This window comes from Aquarana catesbeiana, linkage group LG06 (genome assembly GCF_042186555.1).
Source record: "Aquarana catesbeiana isolate 2022-GZ linkage group LG06, ASM4218655v1, whole genome shotgun sequence".
In the NCBI taxonomy this organism is placed as follows: domain Eukaryota; kingdom Metazoa; phylum Chordata; class Amphibia; order Anura; family Ranidae; genus Aquarana; species Aquarana catesbeiana.
The window spans coordinates 141413647-141435951 of NC_133329.1; the positions used below are offsets into that span (position 1 = coordinate 141413647).

Genomic DNA, 22305 nt, shown 5'->3' on the forward strand with positions numbered 1-22305 from the left:
CCTAACTGGCTCCTTGTGCCGATTGTCCCTCCCCCAGTCAGAGCTCTTTTGTAAAGGGCTTACAAGAAGCTTATACCTATTCAAATCGGAGTACTTATACTGATCCCTGATTTACAATGACTAATAGATACAAAGCTGCATTAACTTAGATCTGCCTGGAGTTTAGCTTAAAAAAAATGTATATAAAGCATTGGTTTATTGACCTTGCAAAATAAACCAAAACATATAAAATGGAGCATACTTTATAGGGTTTCCCTTTAGGCAATTGATATCCTAAATCTAAAGAATTTCTTTTTAAACAAGAACCTGAACTAAATAAATAATAATAATAATAATAAAAAATAGTTTCACCAGAAGTTCTCAAAAGTAATAAAGAAAAATCTAAAGTTTTATCCTAACCCCCCAGGAACAGCACTCAGGCTTCAATAGACATAATCAAGACAGCCGCTATATAGGAGTATTCTTCCTGATCAGTGTTGGCGCACTGCAGGTTCCCGAGCATTTGACCTTGAAGCACTTTCAAAAGAACTGATTAAATTAAACTGGAATCTAAGTGTTTTTCACAATACACACTGACACCTGACAAACTGGCAATACTTTAAGTAAAATTACACCTGTCTGTAAAGATCACAGGGGAGGGCAATGAGGGACAGCTAGCATTTAAACCTTGCACAGCCTGGATCCTTTTATGTGATATTATGCGTCTTTTATTGACAGATGTAATTCACAAATTCACAGCAGGAACAAGTGCATTAGGAACAAAAAGACTTAAACCACATACTAAGTTAAATTAAAGAATCAAAATATTAACCTTCTCAAATAGGTTTAAAAAAATAAATTACAGTTAATAAACATAGCAAAAAATACATGCTAAACTTAGCAATTTAAAGCGGCTCTTCACTCTTTCGGCACTCTTCCTTTCCTCATATTCTTAAATAGTTCTGCATTTTCTTTTTTTTTTAGCTTTTTACAAAAAAAAAAAAAAATGTTGGGGCTGCCACTCCCACATTAACCAACTCACAGATCGGTCTGATCGGCTACTTACATGGCCGCTGGTGGCCAGGGTAAACAAAGGGGTGAACTACTCGTCTCTCCCGGTTTACAGGGTTACAGAGAAAGGGGAACAATGTCAGTTCCTCTCTCTCTGTACAGGGCAGCCATCGCCGCTGGCCGCATTGCTTCCAGCCTCCACAATGGGACCCCTCATAAATTAAAAAAAAAAAAAAAAGTAGATTTTATTCCTTGCTAGAAGTTCCACAAAAGAGCATCTAAAAAAAAAGATACAATTTTAAAATATATATTTCTTACTTTTGTCATGTGAATGGGGACATGTAACAAATATAAAGTAGGTATTATCCCAATATGGCTGCAAAAGTAGAAATGCCCTTTTAAAAAAAAACCCTGAACACCCGCCTACTCCCCATCCCCGGCCATTTCACATCAGCATACCAAGATGCATGCTGATGTGAAATTTAGGGAAAGGTCAGACTGTCTTTGGTGAAGCTCTCACTGAGCACGGCAGTTGGCGGGGTCTTGGTCCTGTGTTTTAAAGTGGTTGTAAACCTCAGACATGAAATATGAACAAAGCATATCCCACTATAGTGTGTACTTGTCTTATTGCAGAACATTAGGTGTCATTTCAGTTTGCTGCCTTGTTCCTTTGCTATATGCAAGAGTTACTTTCGACAGGTTTTCCTCACATGAGAGGTAAAAAGGTGACAGGGAAGGAGCTTCAGGATGCAGCCTGTGGTTGACAGCCTCAACTCTGTTCCTGTGTGCTGTGTGAAGGTTGGTATGTCCCTTCCCTCCAATCAGCTCTCATCATTGAGCTCTGCAGAGTGCAACTTCAGCTCTGCGCCCTTTGCTTTCTGAAAGCTTAGACAAGCTGTGTAAATTCCAGATTTTGAATGGATGTAAAGAAGACTACAGATAAACAAGTACAATTTGCGTAGGAGGATTTGATTTATCTTTGTGCATCACCTAGGGCCAGTCACTTCACTGGGTGTAGGTAAGGGTTTACAACTACTTTAACAGTTTCTGCTTTGTCTCTGAACGCTTTTTTTTTTTTTTTTTTTTTTTAACTTGGCAAGAACTTTCATTGGTAAAAAGTTTCTCATGAGCCCTTTCCCTGCCTTATCTTACTAAAGCCTCACATACACTGCTGCTGATAAACAGATGTTTAGGAGCAGTTGGGCATTTTTTTTTACTGTTCCTGAACTCTCCTCTATGTTATTTTATCAGTACATGTACACAGGGTCGTTTACAGTCGTTTCTAGGCAGTTGCGTTTAGAGGCTTTTTTTGGAACCCAAAAAAAGGCGTTCAGAAGCTGTGTTTAGAGGCATTTCAAATGCCAAACGCGGCTAAAGGCAACTAAACGCGGCATGTAAACGTGGCTAAACGGCCATTTTTAGATGTCGGTTTCTAGCTGTCAAGTTGAATTGTTCAGGAGAGGTTGAACAATGTCCCTTGTACATGAAGCCTAACGATCCAAGTTTGATTACCATTTCTGTGTACATTTGTTTGTGCTTTATTTTTTCCTTCTTTCTGCACTTTTTTTCACAAAATTTGTCCTACTTAACATGTTGCTAAAACTCTGTGTATTAGTACTGCTTGGACGTGGAAGAAGGGGACATGCCTCAAGAGCGTGTCCTGAAAATTTGGATGTTAGTACAAATAAAAAAAAGTATCAGGGACAGTAATCAATTGTTCTTATAAGCCAGTAAACTCAGACATTTCAGTTCATGCAATCTAATCAAATAGAGGACACCCGAGCATCTTCCTAAACTGCCACTAAGCCCCGATTCACACTGCCGAGAATGGTCATGCTACTTGAGAGTTCAAAGTCGCATGACAAGTTACGCCCAATTAACGGCAATAGAAGCGGTCTAATGGGTGCGACTCAAGTCTCTCCGACTTAGAAAAAGGTTCCTGCACTACTTTGGCGCGACTTCAACATGACTTGCATTGACTCCTGTTAAAGAAGTTGTATGCAAAGCTGCAATGAAGTCGCGCTGGGATGGAGGCTTCAAAGTCGTGCGACTTTGAAGCTGCGGCAGTGTGAAAAAGGGCTAAAAGAGCCTGCTCCTCCAGAAGCATTGCTATGCATTTGACTACATTCATAAGCTTCCATTCCTACCAAAAAATTGTGTTGAATTGCATTGGAAAAAACAAAAAACGGTGGTACATCTTATTTTTTGCTGCTCTCACCCATGTATTCCCACTTAAGTCAGTTGAATGGGGTTCCTAAAAAGCTTTAGGTAACAGAATGAAAGTACGATGCCTTTTCATATTTTACAGATGGGATTAAGTCCTTACAAACCGACCGGGTACTGAATTTAACTTTCAGTACAGGGCCTAAAGCTTATGCTAATATAATAAATCCTAAATGCACATAAATCTAACGTTTGTTATTATTCATAGACTAGTGTTTTTCTTTCACACTGCTGCAGGCTGGTAAACTATCAGTCCTATCCTGAATATATTGACCATGGTTAGTTAGCACAACATCCCACAAGCTTTCATAATGAATTCCGCACTTACCAAAGAGCTGTGACGGGTTGGCATTTGTAGCTTTTTCATAATTAGTAAGACCTTCATAAATGACTTTGCCCACAGCTGCGTATAAGCACTCTAATTCCTCGAACTTGGATGCGACGCTTGAGGTACCTGAGATACAATGCATAACATTTTTTTTTTTTAAAAAAGTAGAATGTGGAATGGGAACCCTTTTAACAGTTCTTCGATGCATTTTTTCCCACCATCAGAATAAAGAATGACAGAAGGAGAAGATAGAAAGTTATCAGCAGCTCAAGAATCATCAAACTCTAAAAGGCCTGTCAAGACAATGTACATCTACTGCAGTGCCAGGGAATAAATAGAAACCAGGGTGCCGAAAAAAAGACAATGTTCTTTCTTCTATGTCCTGTCATAGTAGCTGCACAAAAAGATGTCAGTGTGCAATATGACTGTGCTCCTCACAAGATAAAACTGATCCAAGTGCCAATATTTATTTCTCCTAATGGAAAGAACTTCAGTCTGGCAAAAGAAAACCAATCTATTCATATGCTATGTAGTATTAGTGCTGGAAGTGCCTTCTTCCCTTGTTTTAAATTATGTCACTGTTGTAGTCACAAGGTCCCCTAGGGAGGGGACCACAAGGTACAGTTACATCAATCTTCTCCTTCCTAACTAAACCGATTCATGAAACAACTAGAGAGCTTCCCCCTACCAACAGCCTGCAGACTTTAAATTCACACCTACAGCTAGTGGTGGCATTGTGGGACAGAACAGAACGGAGCAAGAGAAAAGAAAAGAGAAAAGAGAAGAGTAAAAAGAGAAAATAAAGAAAGAGAAGTAAAGAAAGGAGGAGAGGAAGGAAGAGGAAAGTAAAGGAAAAAAGGAAAGAAAAAACAAGGAAAAAACCCCAGAAGGCCAGTTCCATCTCGGCTTAGACATCATTCAGGACTATTACTTCCAGGTGTACCTCCTGGGTGACACGCATATACACCTGTTCACACCACTGACAGATAAAGTGAATAACATTGATTACCTTTCTTACAATAGCATCTGAAAGTGGGTGGGATATAATAGGCAGTGAGTGAACATGAAGTTGAAAACAGAAAAAAATGGGTAAGCGTAAGGATTTGAGTCAGGATTTCGACAAGGGCCAAATTGTAATGGGCTAGACAACTAGGTCAGGGCATCTCCAAAACTGCACATCTTTTAGGATGTTACCGGTCTGCGGTAATCAGGACCTACCAAAGCTGGTCCAAGGAAGGAAACCAATCCAACAGAAGAGCTAATGCAGCTCAAATACCTGAAAAAGTTAATGCTGGTTCCAATAGAAAGGTTTCAGTGCATTAGAGTTTGTTGTGTATGAGGATGTGTAGCTGTAGACCAGTCAGGGTGCCCATGCTGACCCGTGTCCACAGCCAAAAGCAGCTACAATGGGCATGTGATCATCAGAACTGTACCACATGTGCAATGGAAGAAGGTGGCCTGGTCTGATGAATTCAAGAATGGTTTGAGGAACATAAAAATAAGTTTGAGGTGTTGACTTGGCCACCAAATTTTCCAGATCTAAATCCAATCGAGCACCTGTGAGATGTGCTGAAAAAAGAAGTCCAATTCATGGAGGCCCCATCTTGCAATACTTAAACCATGCCTTGAAGGGTTTGGTGGGTGGTCATACTGTTATGCTGATTGGAGTACATCCCAGTACAGTAGCCTTTATTATTTTTAGCGGTATGTACAAATGCCCCACACCGTTCATTGTAGAAGCCTCGCACCTTATTACAATGTATAGTCAGAATAAGTGAGCACTGTGGAGAAGAGCCAAAGGCTATGACTCGCTTGCAAACCTGAAACTGATGAAAACTTGTCAAAGACAGGATTGTTACAAAGGGCATGGGCATACTCATCTGTTTACAGTGTTGCTCCCTTGCTGGCTAGATGAGCAAGGCAGGGCTCTATAGCTGTAAAACGGACATTTTGCAGCATTTCTGTCACACAGAAAGCAAGATCACAACAGCATAAAAGCAGGGGCACTTTTTCCCACAATTTTAGTGATGCCGTCCCTGGTGAGTTTTTGTCAGCAAAAGGATCACAAGTAAACCATTGGGCCTAAGGTGATGTTTCATGTTTGCAGGAAAATAATGCCTTTCTAGGAGATTGCATTCTCCTAAGCCTAGGCACAGTCATGTGATGCAAACTTAATTTCCAATTTCTAATTTTTCAAGCTTTACACTCCCCCCTATTCACGCTTGAGAATATACTGTCATTCAGTTCAGACTTTCAACATCTAACAAATCATACTCCTGAGATTATATTATAACTCACTATTAAATAAAAGCAAAGTTAAAACTCTGTATTAGAATCTGATTTTTGAGATCTGTCATATTATACTTCCTACTCATTTCTGGGATTATATTATAACTCACTAACAAAAGCAAACTTACAATTCTGTAATACAATTTGATTTTTGAGATCTGCCAAATTATACTCCCTACTCAGTACGGATATCCCTAGTCGGATAAAATTCTGTGTTCATATATTTTCAATTTCTATCATCTCTACTATATACTTTCTCTTAACTCCTGGGATTCTACCTACCCTCATTGTCAAATAACAGTAATGTTAAAACTCATCCTGTTACAGAATAGGACTTCCATATATACTCCTTATTCACTTCTCAGATTATATCTTTGGTCATTTTCAGACAATCGTGAAGTTAAAAGGATAGTAAAGGTTCGTGTTTTTTTAAAAATAAAAAATAACAAACATGTCATACTTACTTGCTCTGTGCTTCTCGGGTCCTCTGCCGAAGATCCTGGCTCTTCCGCCTTGACCAGTGCCCTCAATAGCAAGCCGCTTGCTATGGGGGCGATGGTGCGTGCTTGCTCCCGAACCCCGCTCCGTAAGACACAGAGCCACAGCTCGGCCCCACCCCCTTCTCCTCATTGGCTCACTGGCTGTGACTGACAGCAGTGGGAGCCCATCCTGCTGCTGTGTCTCAGCCAATGAGGAACAGAGAACCAGGACAGCCGAGGCTTCCCTGCATATCGCTGGATCGAGAGGGGGCTTAGGTGAGTATTGGGGGTATTGGTGTTGGCTTAGGTGAGTATTGGGGGTGGGCTGTGGGGGTAGCAGCACACATGTTTTTTTTACCTTCATGCATAAAGTTAAAAAAAACTTTAGCCTTTACAACCACTTTAACATTGTGTATTAGGCCTGCCATGGGCTCTTTAACATAATGTCCAGTTATTTAATAACGCTATAATTTATGCTGTGCAGTAAACAATCCATTGAACCTCTAATGTTTCCTATCCCCAGTAGTATGCTCCAATTGCAAATAACCGGGAGCCACAAACCGAAAAATTATACCAATTTTCCTTCCTAGCAAATTAAGAAAAATTTATGTTTAGAAAGACAAGGACCTTACAATAACCTACAGCTAAAACCACTTACATGCAGGTAAAATACTCTCCTCTTTAATTTCCCTCTTAGTTTAGAATGCGTTGGCATGGGGGTTAACAATGTTTAACAGTGAAAAATTGCATTTGCCATAAAAATGATTTAAAATCATGAAAACTGGTTTTGCATGCCATTTGGGGAAAGGCTCACAGTCAAAGAAATCACTCGCTGTAAGAGGATTACAAATGCAATCACAAAGTGAGCACTGAAACAAAAGGAGGAGGATGAATACTTTGTGAAAAGGGCACTTGTTCCCTCCACGTGAGTATTGTAGCCCATTTTAGAAGATACAATGGGGGCCTGTCTGAATATTAAGTCATTACTGAGAATTAAGCAGGCAGCTAAATTGCAGATTTAGGAAAGCCACCAACTCCAACAGACAGAGGGGCCGGGTTTAATAGACTTGCAAGCAGTGATCTGTTAGAACACACCTAATGCTCCCTGTAGCCCCTCTGTGTTAATGAAAGGTCAGGTGCTGTGCAAACTGCTAATCCATCTATTTTAGGAGTATCTGTAGCCTAAAATTAAAATTAATGAGGACTGGCATATTACATAGATGTTGCACCTAAAGGAAACCCTTTCCAAGAGCTGATCAGCACGGAAGCATTCAGCTTGGTACAAAAAATCTCCAATGTGTACCAGCTTTAGCATAGTAGGAGCATGCACTGAAATCCTTCCTCGTCACACTGAAGCCCACTTGAGGGCGCTTGGAGCACAGTAGGAGAACTCACTGAGATACTGCCTTTTGTACTTTTGCCCAGCTATAAGTGCACAGTGGAAGTACACACCAAGATGGTGCCTTGTGGCACTCAAGCTATCCAGTAGCACTTACAGCACAACAGAAACAAACACGGATATACTTCCTCGTTATACCCATTCCCACCAGGAGGAGATCAGATCACAGTGAGAACACACACTGGGATGCGGCCTTGTGGCACTATGGGGGCACTTAGCCCAATATAGAGCTGCTTAAAGTGGTTGTAAACCCTTTTGTTTGTCTTTTATCTATAGGCAAGCCTAGAATAAGGCTTACCTTTAGGTAGTGGAAATATCTCCTAAACGTGCGCCGTTTAGGAGATTTCACTGCGCCGATGTCGTCATTGGCGCATGTGCTGTGAAGAAACAGGCCACCGTGCTGTTTCTTCCCCCAGCTCATGTCGTAACTGACGGCTCCCGCGTGCATGCGTGACACGTCTCTCTCGCATGATGCGGGAGCAACGTCACGCAACTCCGGGCAGTCAGAGCCAGAGTCCACGGCCCCGGAAGGAAGAGGGGTGAAGATGGACGCGGCCTGCACAGGGGACAGCGCGGACTTCGTTTGCAGGTAAGTGTCTTATAATGGGCTAGTATGTGATGCATACTAGTCTATTATGCTTTTAATTTGCCGGCCTTTTGGGGAGCAAAAGAGGAAGTAAAACCCATCGGGGTTTACTTTCTCTTTAAAAGGCATTCATGACTGCTAAGCCTAATTCAATGAGACCGTTTCCATTCTGAAGATACTTGGGAACACAGAACAACTTTATTTATTTTGGCAGTTGTGTTCCAATTTCCTGTTAGAAGGTTGCTACATTTGTTCTCCATGGTCCCATTTTTTTGTAGAAACCTAGCCACCTTCTTTTGCTCGCTCCTGAGACAGAATATGGACTATGAGATTTGTGTGCATAGAGCGTGTACTGTTCATTCCAAATGAATGAATTAAGGGGAGAAGGAAAGGTTTGGAAGCTCACAGAGGATGTTACAAGGAAGCAGAAACAATGTAAAAATGATTGAATGAAAAATAGATTAAAGGGTCATTAAGTAGTGGATGTGTATGAATTAATGTAAAGAATAAGGATATCGTTTGGCGACACATAGGGGTGTATTTACTAAAGCTGGAGAATGCAAAATCTGGTGCAGCTCTGCAGAGAAACCAATCCGTTTCCAAGTTTTATTGTCAAAGCTTAACTGAACAAGCGGAAGTTAGAAGCTGATTGGCTACCATGTACAGCTGTACCGGATTTTGCTCTTTCCAGTTTTAGTAAAGCAACCTCTGAGTTTCTTGTTGATCGGCTCATCTTTTTACTAGTGCTTCTGTCAGATCAGGAATGTATAATATAGTTAAATGATTTTGAAATAAGCATATTACTTTTCAACGAGGATTTTTATATGTGCCTACAGTTCAACTTTAAAGTGATTGTAAAGGCTGAAGGTTTTTTACCTTCATGCATTCTATGAAGGAAAAAAAAAAAAAAACACCTGTGTGCAGCTCTCTCTACAGCCCCCTAATACTCACCTGAGCCCCATCTCGATCCAGCAATGTGCACAAGAGCCTCGGCAGTCCCAGGACTCCCTCTTCTCATTGGCTGAGACAGCAGCTGGAGCCATTGGCTGCCACATCATGTGCCTTATGGATGCACAGAGCAGGGCTCGTTATCAAGGACGCACAAGTGCCCCAATAGCAAGAGGTTCACTATTGGGGGACACTGGTCATGGGGGAGGAGCCAGAAGCGCCGGTGGTGGACTAGAGAAGAGGAGGATTGGGGCTGCTTTGTGTAAAAAAAATTGCACAGAACAGGTAAATATGACGTTCGGCTTTATAAAAAAAAAAAAATTACCACTTTAAGGCTACGGTTTACCCAAAATCTAATCTGCAAAAAATCTTATACTGCACCCACTTGTCCAATGCAGCACAAACTTGTGAATGCTTTACTGAATCAGGTGTGGACAGCAACTCTGTAACCAAAAGGGGCTGTAATGAATGTAGAAGAAAAAACAGGTGCAGGCATGTGTATACGTATCTACATAAGAAGCCCTCTGGGCTTCCAAGACAGAGCGACAGTAGTGTTACAAAGACAGATAGGCACTAATGAAAAACAACATTAAATGAACATACTGGGCTCAGTAGGAAAAATGCTCATCAGCCGGGACAGCAATGTATGGACTGCTCGCAGGACCTTGGTGTTCCCACAGGTCATGCATGCTGAAATTCCTCTCTGCAGAGGTTTAAAGCTGCTGAGAATAGCTGGGTTCTGCAGAACAGTGAGCAGGAAACTCAACACCTCCAGTCCGGTGCAGATGTTGGCAAAATTTGCTTGTGCAGGCTGTTCCTGGAAAAAAAAAAAAAGTAACCACAATCTTACTACTGGACCATTTAAGTTGAACATACAAATAAATTAAACTTTAACATGCAAGAAAGTGATCGCTAAAAGGCTAGATTTTTAAGATACCCTGAAACAGAACCAAACTCAGATGGTCATTGAAGCCTTCCTGATCCCTGATAAGGGATACCTGCCTCAGGAGACTGGTGCGTTCTGCCTGCCGACAATCCAGAAAGACAAGGGGATCTGCTCCCACAAGTTTGAAGTGGCATACCTAGATGCACAAGCCTTTACTCTATGTCTGGATATCAGTTAAGAGAATTGGTTTGTAGAAGATTTCCTTAAGGCTGCTTTCACACCGAGGTGTCGGCGGTAAAGAGATTCTCCAGGCCCCTCCCTCCCATCGAGTGCCCCCATAGCCAGCAGCTTCCTATGGGGGCACTGGAGCCGAGTCAGAGCTCCTTGTGTCCATTCAGACACGGAGCCCCGACCCGACTCTGTCCCCTCTCCCCTGATTGGCTGACTGACTTTGATTGACAGCCGCAGGAGCTAATGGCCCCACTGCTATGTCTCAGCCAATCAGGAGGAGTGTCCCAGACGCCTTAGAAATTTGTTGACATCGCTGGAGAGAGATGGGGCTTCGGTAAGTAATTAAGGGGGTGCTAGGGAGGCTGCTACACAGGTTTTTTATCTTAATGCATAGAATTTATTAAGATAAAAAACCTTCTGCCTTTATAACTCCTTTAAGGAAGTCTACTTTCTTCACAAGCAATTCCACAATGAAAATGCCAGCAAAAAGGCACCTGGAAAAACAGGAGTCAATGCTCTGACATGTGCATGAGTGACACTGAGGATTGGTAGACAGCTTTGATTAGTAGGCAGGTGACCACCCGAAAGCTATTTATCCAGTGCCGTTTATAAACGTCCTTAGGTAAATAACAGACTGCTTATATGCACTTACAAATGTACCTTGGTAGAACCAGGCTTAAACAGAATCACAAATCTTTTGGCGGGTATAATACTATACATATACACGTTTTAGTTCTTGTTTTGCCATTTGTCTGGTGTTCCAATTCAGTTAGGAGGCTGTTTATGCCCAGATGACTCGCTAAGATGGCTCACTGTGATAAAAGTTTACTGTTCATCCTCAGGAGTAGATAGTGATCATCACTGATTTAGAGTTTAAATAATCAGCATTTGCTTCATAATAGTTCTGATTCTCACAATAAAGAAAAATGTACTTTGAAAGCAAGACAGCTAAACATTGCAATTATGACACCCAATAAAAGTCACACGAAAAACAGAAAAAGAAAGAAATAATACATGAATTCATAGAATGGCCAATTGTTCCTTGCGCATAAAACATTTTCACATGGCTAAATAGCACTTGCTGGAGAAATCAGAGCGGGGATTTGTGCAGCTAATTATAGGGAAATGTATGAAAATCAATGAATGGGCAAATGAAATAGCTTGTGATACTTCAAGTCTGACTGGACTTCTCAGAGGGTGCATGCTAATAATGCCCACAGTTTCCACTATGGTATTTTACTGCTGCAGCAACAGACGTGAAATAATGACTTGCCAGTACAATAAAATTCTGATTTTGTTCCCCAGCCAATGTCTTCCACTGGAAAGTCAGAGAACCAACTAATCAGATAAGTCCTGATCGTCCTATCCATGTTAACCCAGAGTGCTACATGCTCTGTGCAAAGTGTATCTGACTTCTATGAACAATAAGAATGAATGATGAAATAATGGAAGGGATGTGAATCCTAAAGCCCCATACACACAGGCAGAATGTCAGGAGACATTGGCCCGGTTCAAAAAAAAAAAAAAAATAATAAATTCTACCCATGTGTAAGTCAGTTCCGCTGGCTTCTGTCAGACGTGCATGCTGGAAAACCAGCAGCTGACCGACTCCCGATCGGCGCTCTCAGCCAATGGCAGTGTTGTGGTGGGAGAGTGAGCGTCCCCATGTCAGAACACAACAGCTCAGCGGGGGAGATCAATGAAGTAACCTCACATGGTCAGTACAGCGACTTCGACCAGAGTGGTCAGTTTTTTTTCATGCAACCTGCAGGATTGCACGAAAAAAAAAAATTTTAGTGTGTCGCTGGCATAACACTAGCAGGGTGCCAGCTGAAGATATGAAGGTGTTAATATCTTTAAAAGAATAGCTTAGGTAAACCGCATGGTGCTTTCATCCACAAAAAGGCGACTTTTCAATATAAAGTAAAAATGAAAAAAGAAATTACATTATTTAGCTTAAAAGGAGAAGTGTGGGAATAGCAAAATAAAAAATGTATATTCCCCTCCCTGCTGCAGCTGCCCCCCCGGTGGCTCTAAGACAAAGAACTGAGCGATTACGTGACTGCTGATTGTTCAGTTCTTGGTCTTCACTAAGCAGAGAGCAATGACTGTCAGTGGCGTGCTGACAGGCTGAGCTAGCTGCTGGTCAGACATCTGGGTGAAACCTGACCTTAAAGCTGGTATTCTTCCAGATCCAGGGAATGGCTCTGAAGTCAGGATCTGGATCTGGAAGAACTGCAGGTTTTAGCCCACTGACAGCTGAATCTGGGTCACAGGAGTACAGAAATAAGTGCACTCCTGTGACCCAGAAAATAAGTATTGCTAAAAAAAAAAAATCTTTGGCTGATTTTATTGTTGTGGGTTTAGTAACAATTTAAAGAATAGTGTCTCGTATTAGTGGGAGGTTTCAGTGGAAGGAAGAATGCCCCATCATTGGTGCCAGTGGGAGAAAGAGTGCCCTCTTGTTGGTATCAGTGGGGGAAATGGTGCCCCAAGGGCAAGCACTACTTTTTTTTTTAGATCGCACTGCACATATCCACGTGGTACTGTGGTACCATGCAATTTGGTGGCTGCAAATGCGCTGCATTTGTGAGACGTGTTTTGGATGCCATAGCCAGCAAATTTGGTGAGAACAGGCCCTAAAGGTCTTCACGACCTTAATGCAACTTTTCTTTTATAAAATGTTGCTAGGAGACCACGTTAAATATAACCAAATTCCAAAATTCACAAATGGACGGTAAAACATACAACATAACGTTTGTATTTAACTTACGGATTGTGGATTCACTTAAAGGGATATATTCATAAAGCAGTGAATCTGACATTCAAACATTTGCTGCAGGTGAATCTTCCTGGTGCATGTGTTTTATTGATGGTGATCAAATCACCACCAGTGAATTTTTTGTGAAAGTGACATTCATTGCTTTACAAATATGCTCCTAATATTAAAGGTGATAATGCAGTCTACTTACAACTGTCATAAGAAGCTTATCAAACCACTGGAGCTTGAGCTCAGATTTGGGCCACATGTCGGCACGCAGCGCAGTTTTCAGAAGGTTGACACAGCGACGAGACAGAAGCTCTCCAGGAGAACCAGCTGTGTTTGAATTGTCATTCACCTACATTAACAGAATACAAGGAAGAAAGGTAAGCTTGCAATCACAAAGGCGAAAAGCAGAACAATATATTTTGAGGCTGTGGTAAAAACAGAATTTAAAGGATTTCCACAACAAAAAAAAATTGGAAAATAATTAATTTCATGAACTTTGGTGTCCTAGATACAAAATATTGTAGAATGCAAGGGAAGTGTGCTCATGGAGGCCCATCACATCTATAACCACTTAAAGCGGAAGTACACTACCTCCGATTGCCACAAAGCAAAAATGCTATTTAATTCATTTTTAATCTTCAAAGCAAACTCACCTAACCATCCATGTCTCCATGCTTTATTGTGCTGAGAAATCACTTTGAAAAACACCCCCCTAGCATTTCTGACCATGGCCATCTTGAGTAAGGGCAGATGATTCATGTAGCATTTATGTCCTGGAATCCATCTGCCCTTAGCTCAGGCATGCAGGCAGGAGCATGTGCTTAGCTGAGAAAACCCCTCCTGAGGACTCCTGGGATATATGACCATTTGCCCAGGCCTGGAAACCAGGAAATAACTAAAGAAGTGTGAAAAAAGTTTTAAGCAAGTAAATAAGATACAGCATACTTTTCTATCTATTTACTAATGCTAGCAGCATAAGTAATAAAGCTAGGTTCACACTATGAATCGCACAGGAATGCGCACTCCTGTGTAATTCACATCTGATTCAGTACTGTACGATTTGAGCCTATTCATTTTGAATGGATTCAAGCCACACCGCACCAAAGTAGTGCATGTGCTACTTTTGGAAAAGCACTGCAATTGGATCGCATGGTAGTTTTGTGCCATGCGATCCGGTGCAGGCAAAAGCACTGCACTTGCAACCTGCATTTGGGGTGTAGTGACCATTGCACTGACACCCGCTGCAGATTGCAATGGCAGTGAGTTTTGATCATGGCACGGGACACACACGCGGATCGTGGGTTTTCCACACTATGTTCTAGTTTGAACCGGGCCTTAAAATATTCAATGCTGATTTAGAGAGTGAAGTTCCACTTTAAGATTCCTCTCCCCCCAAAATCAATATTGGGGGAAACATTACAAGAGTAGCATGAAACCGGCACTTTCTGATGACTGGCTGGATCATCATCAGCAGTCAAAAATTCAAAAGATCCATGTTGCATCAATCAATGCCAGTATATCCATGTTGCATCAATCAATGCCAGTATATCCATGTTGCATCAATACCAGTCCCCACCCTTATATATGCTAAAAAAAAAAAAAAAAAAAAAAAAAAAAAAAAAAAAAAAGCTTTTATGACATCTACAATTATGTGAATCTTAAAGTCCTGCCTAATATCAAATACCATGAAGTGCCTCTTTATGTCTTTATTAGCCAGAAAAGCCTCTTCTGTGGACCTTGGTATTTAGTGTCATGTTAAGCTTGATTTTCCTGTCAAAGACCTGATAAGTTGCCAGCACATTTTCCAATTAGAGACCCCATTAACTGCTGGTTAACACTAGTGCGACTTCTGATGCGACAGTCACATGACAAGAGAAAACACAATATAATCAATGGTGCTCATTCTCATCAATGCAACTCAGCATTGTGCAAATTTTGAACAGGTTCTTTTGCTACTTTGTTGCAATTAATAGAGGAATTTGCCCCCATAAAATATGCAGCTACATATTCGCACTGAAAATCACATTGCAGAAGTGTGAATCGAGCCTAAGACCACCCTCTTAACAGGGTAAAAGGGGAGCTTAGCCCAGAACTGAGCTGCAGAGTGTACTTTAAAGCGGAGCTCCCCCAAAAATGTAAAAGTCAGCAGCTACAAATACTGTAGCTGCTGACCTTTAATATTAGGACACTTACTTTTCCAGGGATCCCGCAATGTCGGCACCCCAGCCGATTTTTCAGTCAGCTCTCAGGTGCTGCCACTGCCATTCCTTGTAAGAACCACCAGCAGTGAAGCCTTGCAGATCCACAGTCAGTTCCTGACTGTGCATGCGTGAAGCGCGCTGCACTTTGTGAATGGCGCGGCAGTGGGGGAGGAGGGAGGCCGAACTTCCGGAGGAGGGGGAGGCCGAACTTCCGGAGGAGGGAGGAGGGGGAGGCCGAACTTCCGGAGGAGGGCGCTGAAGTTCCAGAGGACAGAGGAGGAGGGGGGCAAACTTCGAAGGAAGGAGGAAGGGGGGGGGCCAAACTTCCAAAGGAAGGAGGAGGGGGGGGGGGCAAACTTCCAAAGGAAGGAGGAGGGGGGGGGCCCAAACTTCCAAAGGAAGGAGGAAGGGGGGGGGGGGCAAACTTCCAAAGGAAGGAGGAGGGGGGGTGCCAAACTTCCAAAGGAAGGAGGAGGGGGGGGTGCCGAACTTCCGGAGGAGGGGGGGTGCCGAACTTCCGGAGGAGGGGGGGTGCCGAACTTCCAGAGGAGGGGGGGTGCCGAACTTCCAGAGGAAGGGGGGGGGTGCCGAACTTCCAGAGGAAGGGGGGGGGTGCCGAACTTCCAGAGGAAGGGGGGGGGTGCCGAACTTCCAGAGGAAGGGGGGGGGTGCCGAACTTCCAGAGGAAGGGGGGGGGTGCCGAACTTCCAGAGGAAGGGGGGGGGTGCCGAACTTCCAGAGGAAGGGGGGGGGTGCCGAACTTCCAGAGGAAGGGGGGGGTGCCGAACTTCCAGAGGAAGGGGGGGGGGGTGCCGAACTTCCAGAGGAAGGGGGGGGTGCCGAACTTCCAGAGGAAGGGGGGGTGCCGAACTTCCAGAGGAAGGGGGGGTGCCGAACTTCCAGAGGAAGGGGGGGTGCCGAACTTCCAGAGAAGGGGGGGGTGCCGAACTTCCAGAGGAAGGGGGGGGTGCCGAACTTCCAGAGGAAGGGGGGGGTGCCGAACTTCCAGAGGAAGGGGGGGGTGCCGAACTTCCAGAGGAAGGGGGGGGTGCCGAACTTCCAGAGGAAGGGGGGGGTGCCGAACTTCCAGAGGAAGGGGGGGGTGCCGAACTTCCAGAGGAAGGGGGGGTGCCGAACTTCCAGAGGAAGGGGGGGTGCCGAACTTCCAGAGGAAGGGGGGGGTGCCGAACTTCCAGAGGAAGGGGGGGTGCCAAACTTCCAGAGGAAGGAGGGGGGCCCGAACTTCCAGAGGAAGGAGGGGGGCCAAACTTCCAGAGGACCTCGACATGACAAGATTAGCCGGAAGTGGGAGCAGGTACCTGTCAGAAACAGGTACCCGCTGTCATTTTAGAATTTATTGCCCCCCCGAAAGGTGTAAAATGTGGCAGCGGGAGGGAAGCAAAAAAGCAAAGTTTCCCCTTTAAAGTGGAGCTCCGCTTTAACTCATCTGTTCAGCCGCCTCATCCTCAAAGTTACATTTCTGGTTATTATAGGCATCTGCTAAGAGCAGGGTATCGGTACAGCAAATGGAATAGTTTCATTTCACATATACACAAAACAATTCAATATATTCAATTCTCAATTTCTGTTCCCACGTGAGACATATGGCCCTTCATAAAGCCATTATCATCAAATGTATAGCTGAAAGCACACACACTATTGCCTAAAATAGAAATAAATATTGTAAAAAACAATATGCAACATTCCCCATATGCTGAAAACTGAGTGTACCTGGCATGCGATTCGAATGAGGAAATTGACCACGGTGTCTGTGTGCTGCTTCTCAATGGGTTTAGTAATGACAGCATCTGCCCCAGGGAGGGACTGGCTGCGGCCGAACACCTGCAATGAAAACAGGCATGTAAAATCCAGATCAGGGTTCCAAAACTGGAAATAAATCCCAGGATATTCCAGGTGAAGCTGAACAGATCAACAAAGGAGTCTCGAGAGAATATAATAAAACTGCAAGGAAAACAGGCTTACTGTGCTGATTCCCCCTGTGGCTGTTCTGAAACGCTTCACCTCCTGGCTGGTATCAACGGTCATACTCCTCTTCACGCCACCCGCACCTGAGCTGCCACCTTCACCACTGCCGTTTGCATCCGTGTCAGAATCAGGCTAGGGGAAGCAGGAATTACAGAGTTATTTAGCTTTACTGCAAAAAACTAAAACTAGGTAAGCCCTTAGTATGAAAACAGGATGCCAATATTTAACACATTCTCAACAGGTTGCTAAGGACTTGCTGTATGTTTTTGCCAGAGGTGCCTGCTAAAAGTGTTCTCTGCATACCCCTTCCTTCCTACTGTCTCATATTAGGCTTATTTTCGGTTAAATCTGCAGCAAATCTAGACAGGGCATAAAAGAAGTCACTAGTGCTATGAAAACTTCTCTAGCAGCCTGGAGGCTGTAGGTACATGTAATGAACACATTATAGGCTGGAAAAAGCACATTAATAATTTCAATCTATTCTAACAGCTGAGGTGGTGGTGTTCTAATTATATCCTTATGGCAAGTTTGTTTCAATATTTAAATATAAATGGCTGCTAATAGGAAAATGGGAGATTTCCTACACCAGCAGCCTAGGATAATGAGTCATTTGAGCCCTTCTTGCTTTAAAAAAAGTTAAGGGAATGGTCAATAAAGTTCACTAAAGTTGTCCAGAAACTGATCAAAATTCAGCCGGTTCACCAGGGACTTGTCGAATTTCGATTGATGTATGGGGCAGCCTATCATTTTTTTTCTTCCTTCAAATCACTTCCAGCGGCTTTATCTGCCTGGAGTGACCAATGTATTCCGACGGTGGGGAAACCTCCCAGCTTCAGAATACAAAATACAATAGTGCAGAGGGATTCCCCCATCAACACGGACTGTGTTGATGGGGGAATTGAGCACTTTTCTAGAAAACTACATAATACATGGTCTGCCCAAGTCTTCCTCCCGATCTATACTGTAAACTATCCATTCTAGCTGCTACTTACTTCAGGAGGACAACCATAGCCTGCTATGAGCAGAGTCTCTGTTTACTCTTTCTGCTATCCTCTTCACAACTTTGATGACTACTATGTTGTGACCACTCATAATCTTGCACAGTACAAACACAAGTAAAAGTGAGGTGCTGGATAAAGATTTTTAATGGATCAATCGGATTATTACTGGGCACACTGGCTCCAGTCCAGCAGTTCTCCACAAAACAGGGACCCCCCCCCCCCTTAGAAATAGGAAGGGGGGACAAGAATTGAGAATCTATGTATATATAGTCCAAGAGTACCAAGTTTTATTGATAAAACTGATCCATAGCAGTATATAACCACTGTGTTTTGGGGGCCAGACTTCCCATTCATCAGGTCTCAGGCATTTTGACTGTGCTTAAACACAGATGGCCTCCCAAGCTTCTCAAGTCTCGTAAAATGGCCCTATATGCAAGTCTATGTATCTAGAGAGCGCCAAACACATCCAAAGTTTTATTGATACAATTGGGTCCCAGCAGAAAAAGGGCAATGCATTTTGGAGCTATATAGGCTCCCCCTTAATCAGGTCTCAGGAGTTTTGACTGTGCTTAAATGATTTCAGGTGGTCTCCCACCTTCTTGTGTCTCGGAAAATGGTCCTACATGCAAGTCTTTTACCTAGAGGGCGCCAAACACACGTCCAAAATTTTATTGCTACAATTGGTTCATGGGGGAAAAAAAATGGACCCCCCCCTTTCAAGGCTCAGGAATTTTGACTGTACTTGAATGGACTCAGATTGCCCAGATAAATCTGTACTCTGGTTTTCTGCAGTTTTCTCCTTTGCTGTAATGGGTAATTTACCTGCCTTTTGAAATGACTTCAAGCAGAAAACCAGAGTACAGATTTGTCTAGAATCTGCTTATCCGAGTCTATTCAAGCACAGCCAAAATTCCTGAGCCCCGACGAAGGGGGGAGTCTGGCCCCGAAATGCATTGGGTTTTTAATGCTATGAACAAATTTTATCAATCGGACTTTGGACATTTGGGACATGTGTTTGGTCCTTTCTATATACAAAGGCTTGCATAGGACCATTTTCCAAGACAGGAGAAGGTTGGGAGACAGCTCTATACAAGGCTAGGGTTGAAGAGGATTATTTTCTGATTATGTAAACAAAGTATCTGGGGTAGGGAGTTTACAGTATAGAGTAGGTCAGGAGGGCTAGTGAAGCTTTAAAGATCACCGGGAGCAAGTGGCAGACATTCTGGGACTTTACCCACCCAAGCAGAGCATTATGACTTAGATGAAGAATAGGAACCTCGTTTGGTTTCAGAAATAAATTGCTTATGCAGTATAGGTGTGACCACACAATTTTTTTTTTTATAGATATATAATAGTGAAACAAGTGTGAACCAATATCTGCGCTGACTAGAAAAAACGGTTAGCTGCCAGCATAGTTTGTTGATCATCAAACACATAAAATAAAAATCCAAATGCAGCGCTAAATTAAACAAAGTGATTATGTGAATATATTAGTCCGTAAGAATTTTTGAAAAGTAGAGATGACGTGAAGCCTCCACCAAACTTCAGTGTGCACAAAGAAAGCACACCACACCCACGTGTTGCCAATCTGCTTACCAGAACAATGTGAAAAACACGCGATGTAATCAAATGATGCCAAGGCTCAACAGTAACTCGGAATGACACTCCATCACAAACAGCCAAAAGATGGGAAAAGCCAGATGGTCACATAACATCAGGACATCAAGGTGCACATGGGAAGGCGAATGGATTGTGCAGTCCCCAGCAGGATATCCCAGTAAGAAAAGAGCAATAATAGTGAAGCCCGTATGGATAAAAAAATAGGCATTTATTGTAGTCTACTTACAGGAATAACAGTAAATCATCACAAAAGGGAATTGTTCCGTGGTGTTACTGGGATATCCTGCTGGGGACTGCACAATCCATTCGCCTTCCCATGTGCACCTTGATGTCCTGATGTTATGTGACCATCTGGCTTTTCCCATCTTTTGCCAGTTTGTGATGGAGTGCCATTCCGAGTTACTGTTGAGCCTTGGCATCATTTGATTACATCGCGTGTTTTTCACATTGTTCTGGTAAGCAGATTGGCAACACGTGGGTGTGGTGTGCTTTCTTTGTGCACACTGAAGTTTGGTGGAGGCTTCTCGTCATCTCTACTTTTCAAAAATTCTTACGGACTAATATATTCACATAATCACTTTGTTTAATTTAGAGCTGCATTTGGATTTTTATAGATATATAATAAAATATGTGGTATGTTTAAGAGCAAACAAGACTTTGTTTTCCTTACAGCCAGGCTATACTCTTTACGGTATTCAGTGCAGGTCTGAAAGCCAAAGGGCTCTACAGGGAAGCAAACTGATTTAAATAACCGGGGTACTAGTAGGCACTTAAAGGTTTACCTTAGTGCCATTTTTCGATCCTTACTTTCTGCAAACATGGTGAAGAAAATGTGTCAGTTTACAGCTTGGTACTATCATCTTATCAACAGGCATATAAGCAAACCCTAATGGGAGTAACGGTTAGCATACTAGATGGCTGTCCATCATTTTTGATGGGTAACGTTAGAAACAAAATGTATGTTGCAAACTAGAGCCTGCAGACAGCCGAATGACAGAGGCTAAATAATGGTTTGTGCTAAACTCTGTACACAGACTTCAACCTTAGCTCATAGCCATTAAAAAAAATCCTACCTGGAAAACTGCAAATGTTTCCGGTTTTTATATATATTTTAGTTTCTAAACCTTTGTTTCTATAGCTTTTTAAAGTTAATTCAATTATTTCTAGCATAGCCTACTGCTATTAAACTGAACGACCATACTGTATCAAGAATCCAAGAATTCCGTGACACATATTCACTACGCCTTGCAAGTAGGCACTGTTGTGTCACACGTCACAGAGCCTGTACAGAATCACTGCTTGCAAGCAACAAGGTACCATGGGATATGTAGCCCTAAGAAATAGAAAGCAAATGGGAGAGGAGAAGCTGCAAAGCATGCATGGATTCCAGGAAAGTTGTAGAAAGAGATGGCCAGCGGACAGGCAGCACTCACAACATGAAAGGAGTAAGCTTACATTGGATTGTCAAAAATAACTACTGTTTGTATTGCTATTACAATGTTGATGTTGTAATGAGAAAGTGTATGCTGTGGCCATAGATTTCCCTTAATGTTTGACATCACTGCACATCCTTCAAATCACAAATCCACAACACATACCTGATCTTTTAACCTCTGCAGTTCCCATTTGATGACCACCTCTGCTAGATCAACAGCCAGCTTCCTCTGCTCGATGGTAACACTGGGAGTGAAGCCCAAGCGCTGCATTGCACTGACCATATGCTGCACAAGACTATGCCGGACCGGATAGTAAACCTGTAATAATAGGATCACTCAGACCTTACAAAAAATATTTTAAATGCAAGAAAACTTTTTATCAATATAGCTGAAAGAAGCAAAGCAGACACTTGATTTTGTAAGTTTAGTATTGATAGGCAAAGGTCACCTTTAGCAGGAAGTTACACGTTACACCCATGCTTAGGGTGTAATATGTAACATGCTCCTATGTAGCAACCTCCCGCCGTCAACCTCCCCCCCCCCTTTTTTGGACAGGGGATCTTATCCCGGCACCTGCTGTCACAATTTGAAAACAGAGCAACCGTGCTGGGGTTCATCCATACATCAGTGACATTCATTAACAGTTTCTTGTAAATGAATTGGTTTATAATTACTGGCAACCAATGAGGCTGACGGCTTATAGTTCTCAATGGTGAGCTCTCTCGTAGTTAATTGATCTCCCTGCAATTCAATTACTGCCTGCCCGTATCGGAGGTATGAGCAGACAGCTTACTGAGAGTCTGCAGGATCCTCACATTGCTCCAGGGATCTGCTGATCGCGGATGCAAAGCTTTAAAGGCTGCAGAGAAAAAATAAATGCATTTTTTTTTACCTGCAAAAAGATGTGCATTTTTTTAATTTACAAAAGGTGA

General features: G+C 42.8%; 1 protein-coding gene across 3 annotated transcripts in view; it reads right to left on the reverse strand.

Moving 5' to 3' along the window:
- TRRAP (transformation/transcription domain associated protein) overlaps window positions 1-22305 on the reverse strand; it is a 242519-nt gene that overhangs the window by 123656 nt on the left and 96558 nt on the right. For all 3 annotated transcript variants that reach the window (XM_073590992.1, XM_073590991.1, XM_073590990.1), the window contains 6 exons: window positions 21536-21691; window positions 17314-17448; window positions 17062-17172; window positions 13332-13478; window positions 9846-10059; window positions 3542-3667 (listed from right to left, as the gene is read on the reverse strand). In XM_073590992.1, the coding sequence (XP_073447093.1) occupies window positions 3542-3667; window positions 9846-10059; window positions 13332-13478; window positions 17062-17172; window positions 17314-17448; window positions 21536-21691 (889 nt within the window). The remainder of the gene's footprint in view (window positions 1-3541; window positions 3668-9845; window positions 10060-13331; window positions 13479-17061; window positions 17173-17313; window positions 17449-21535; window positions 21692-22305) is intronic.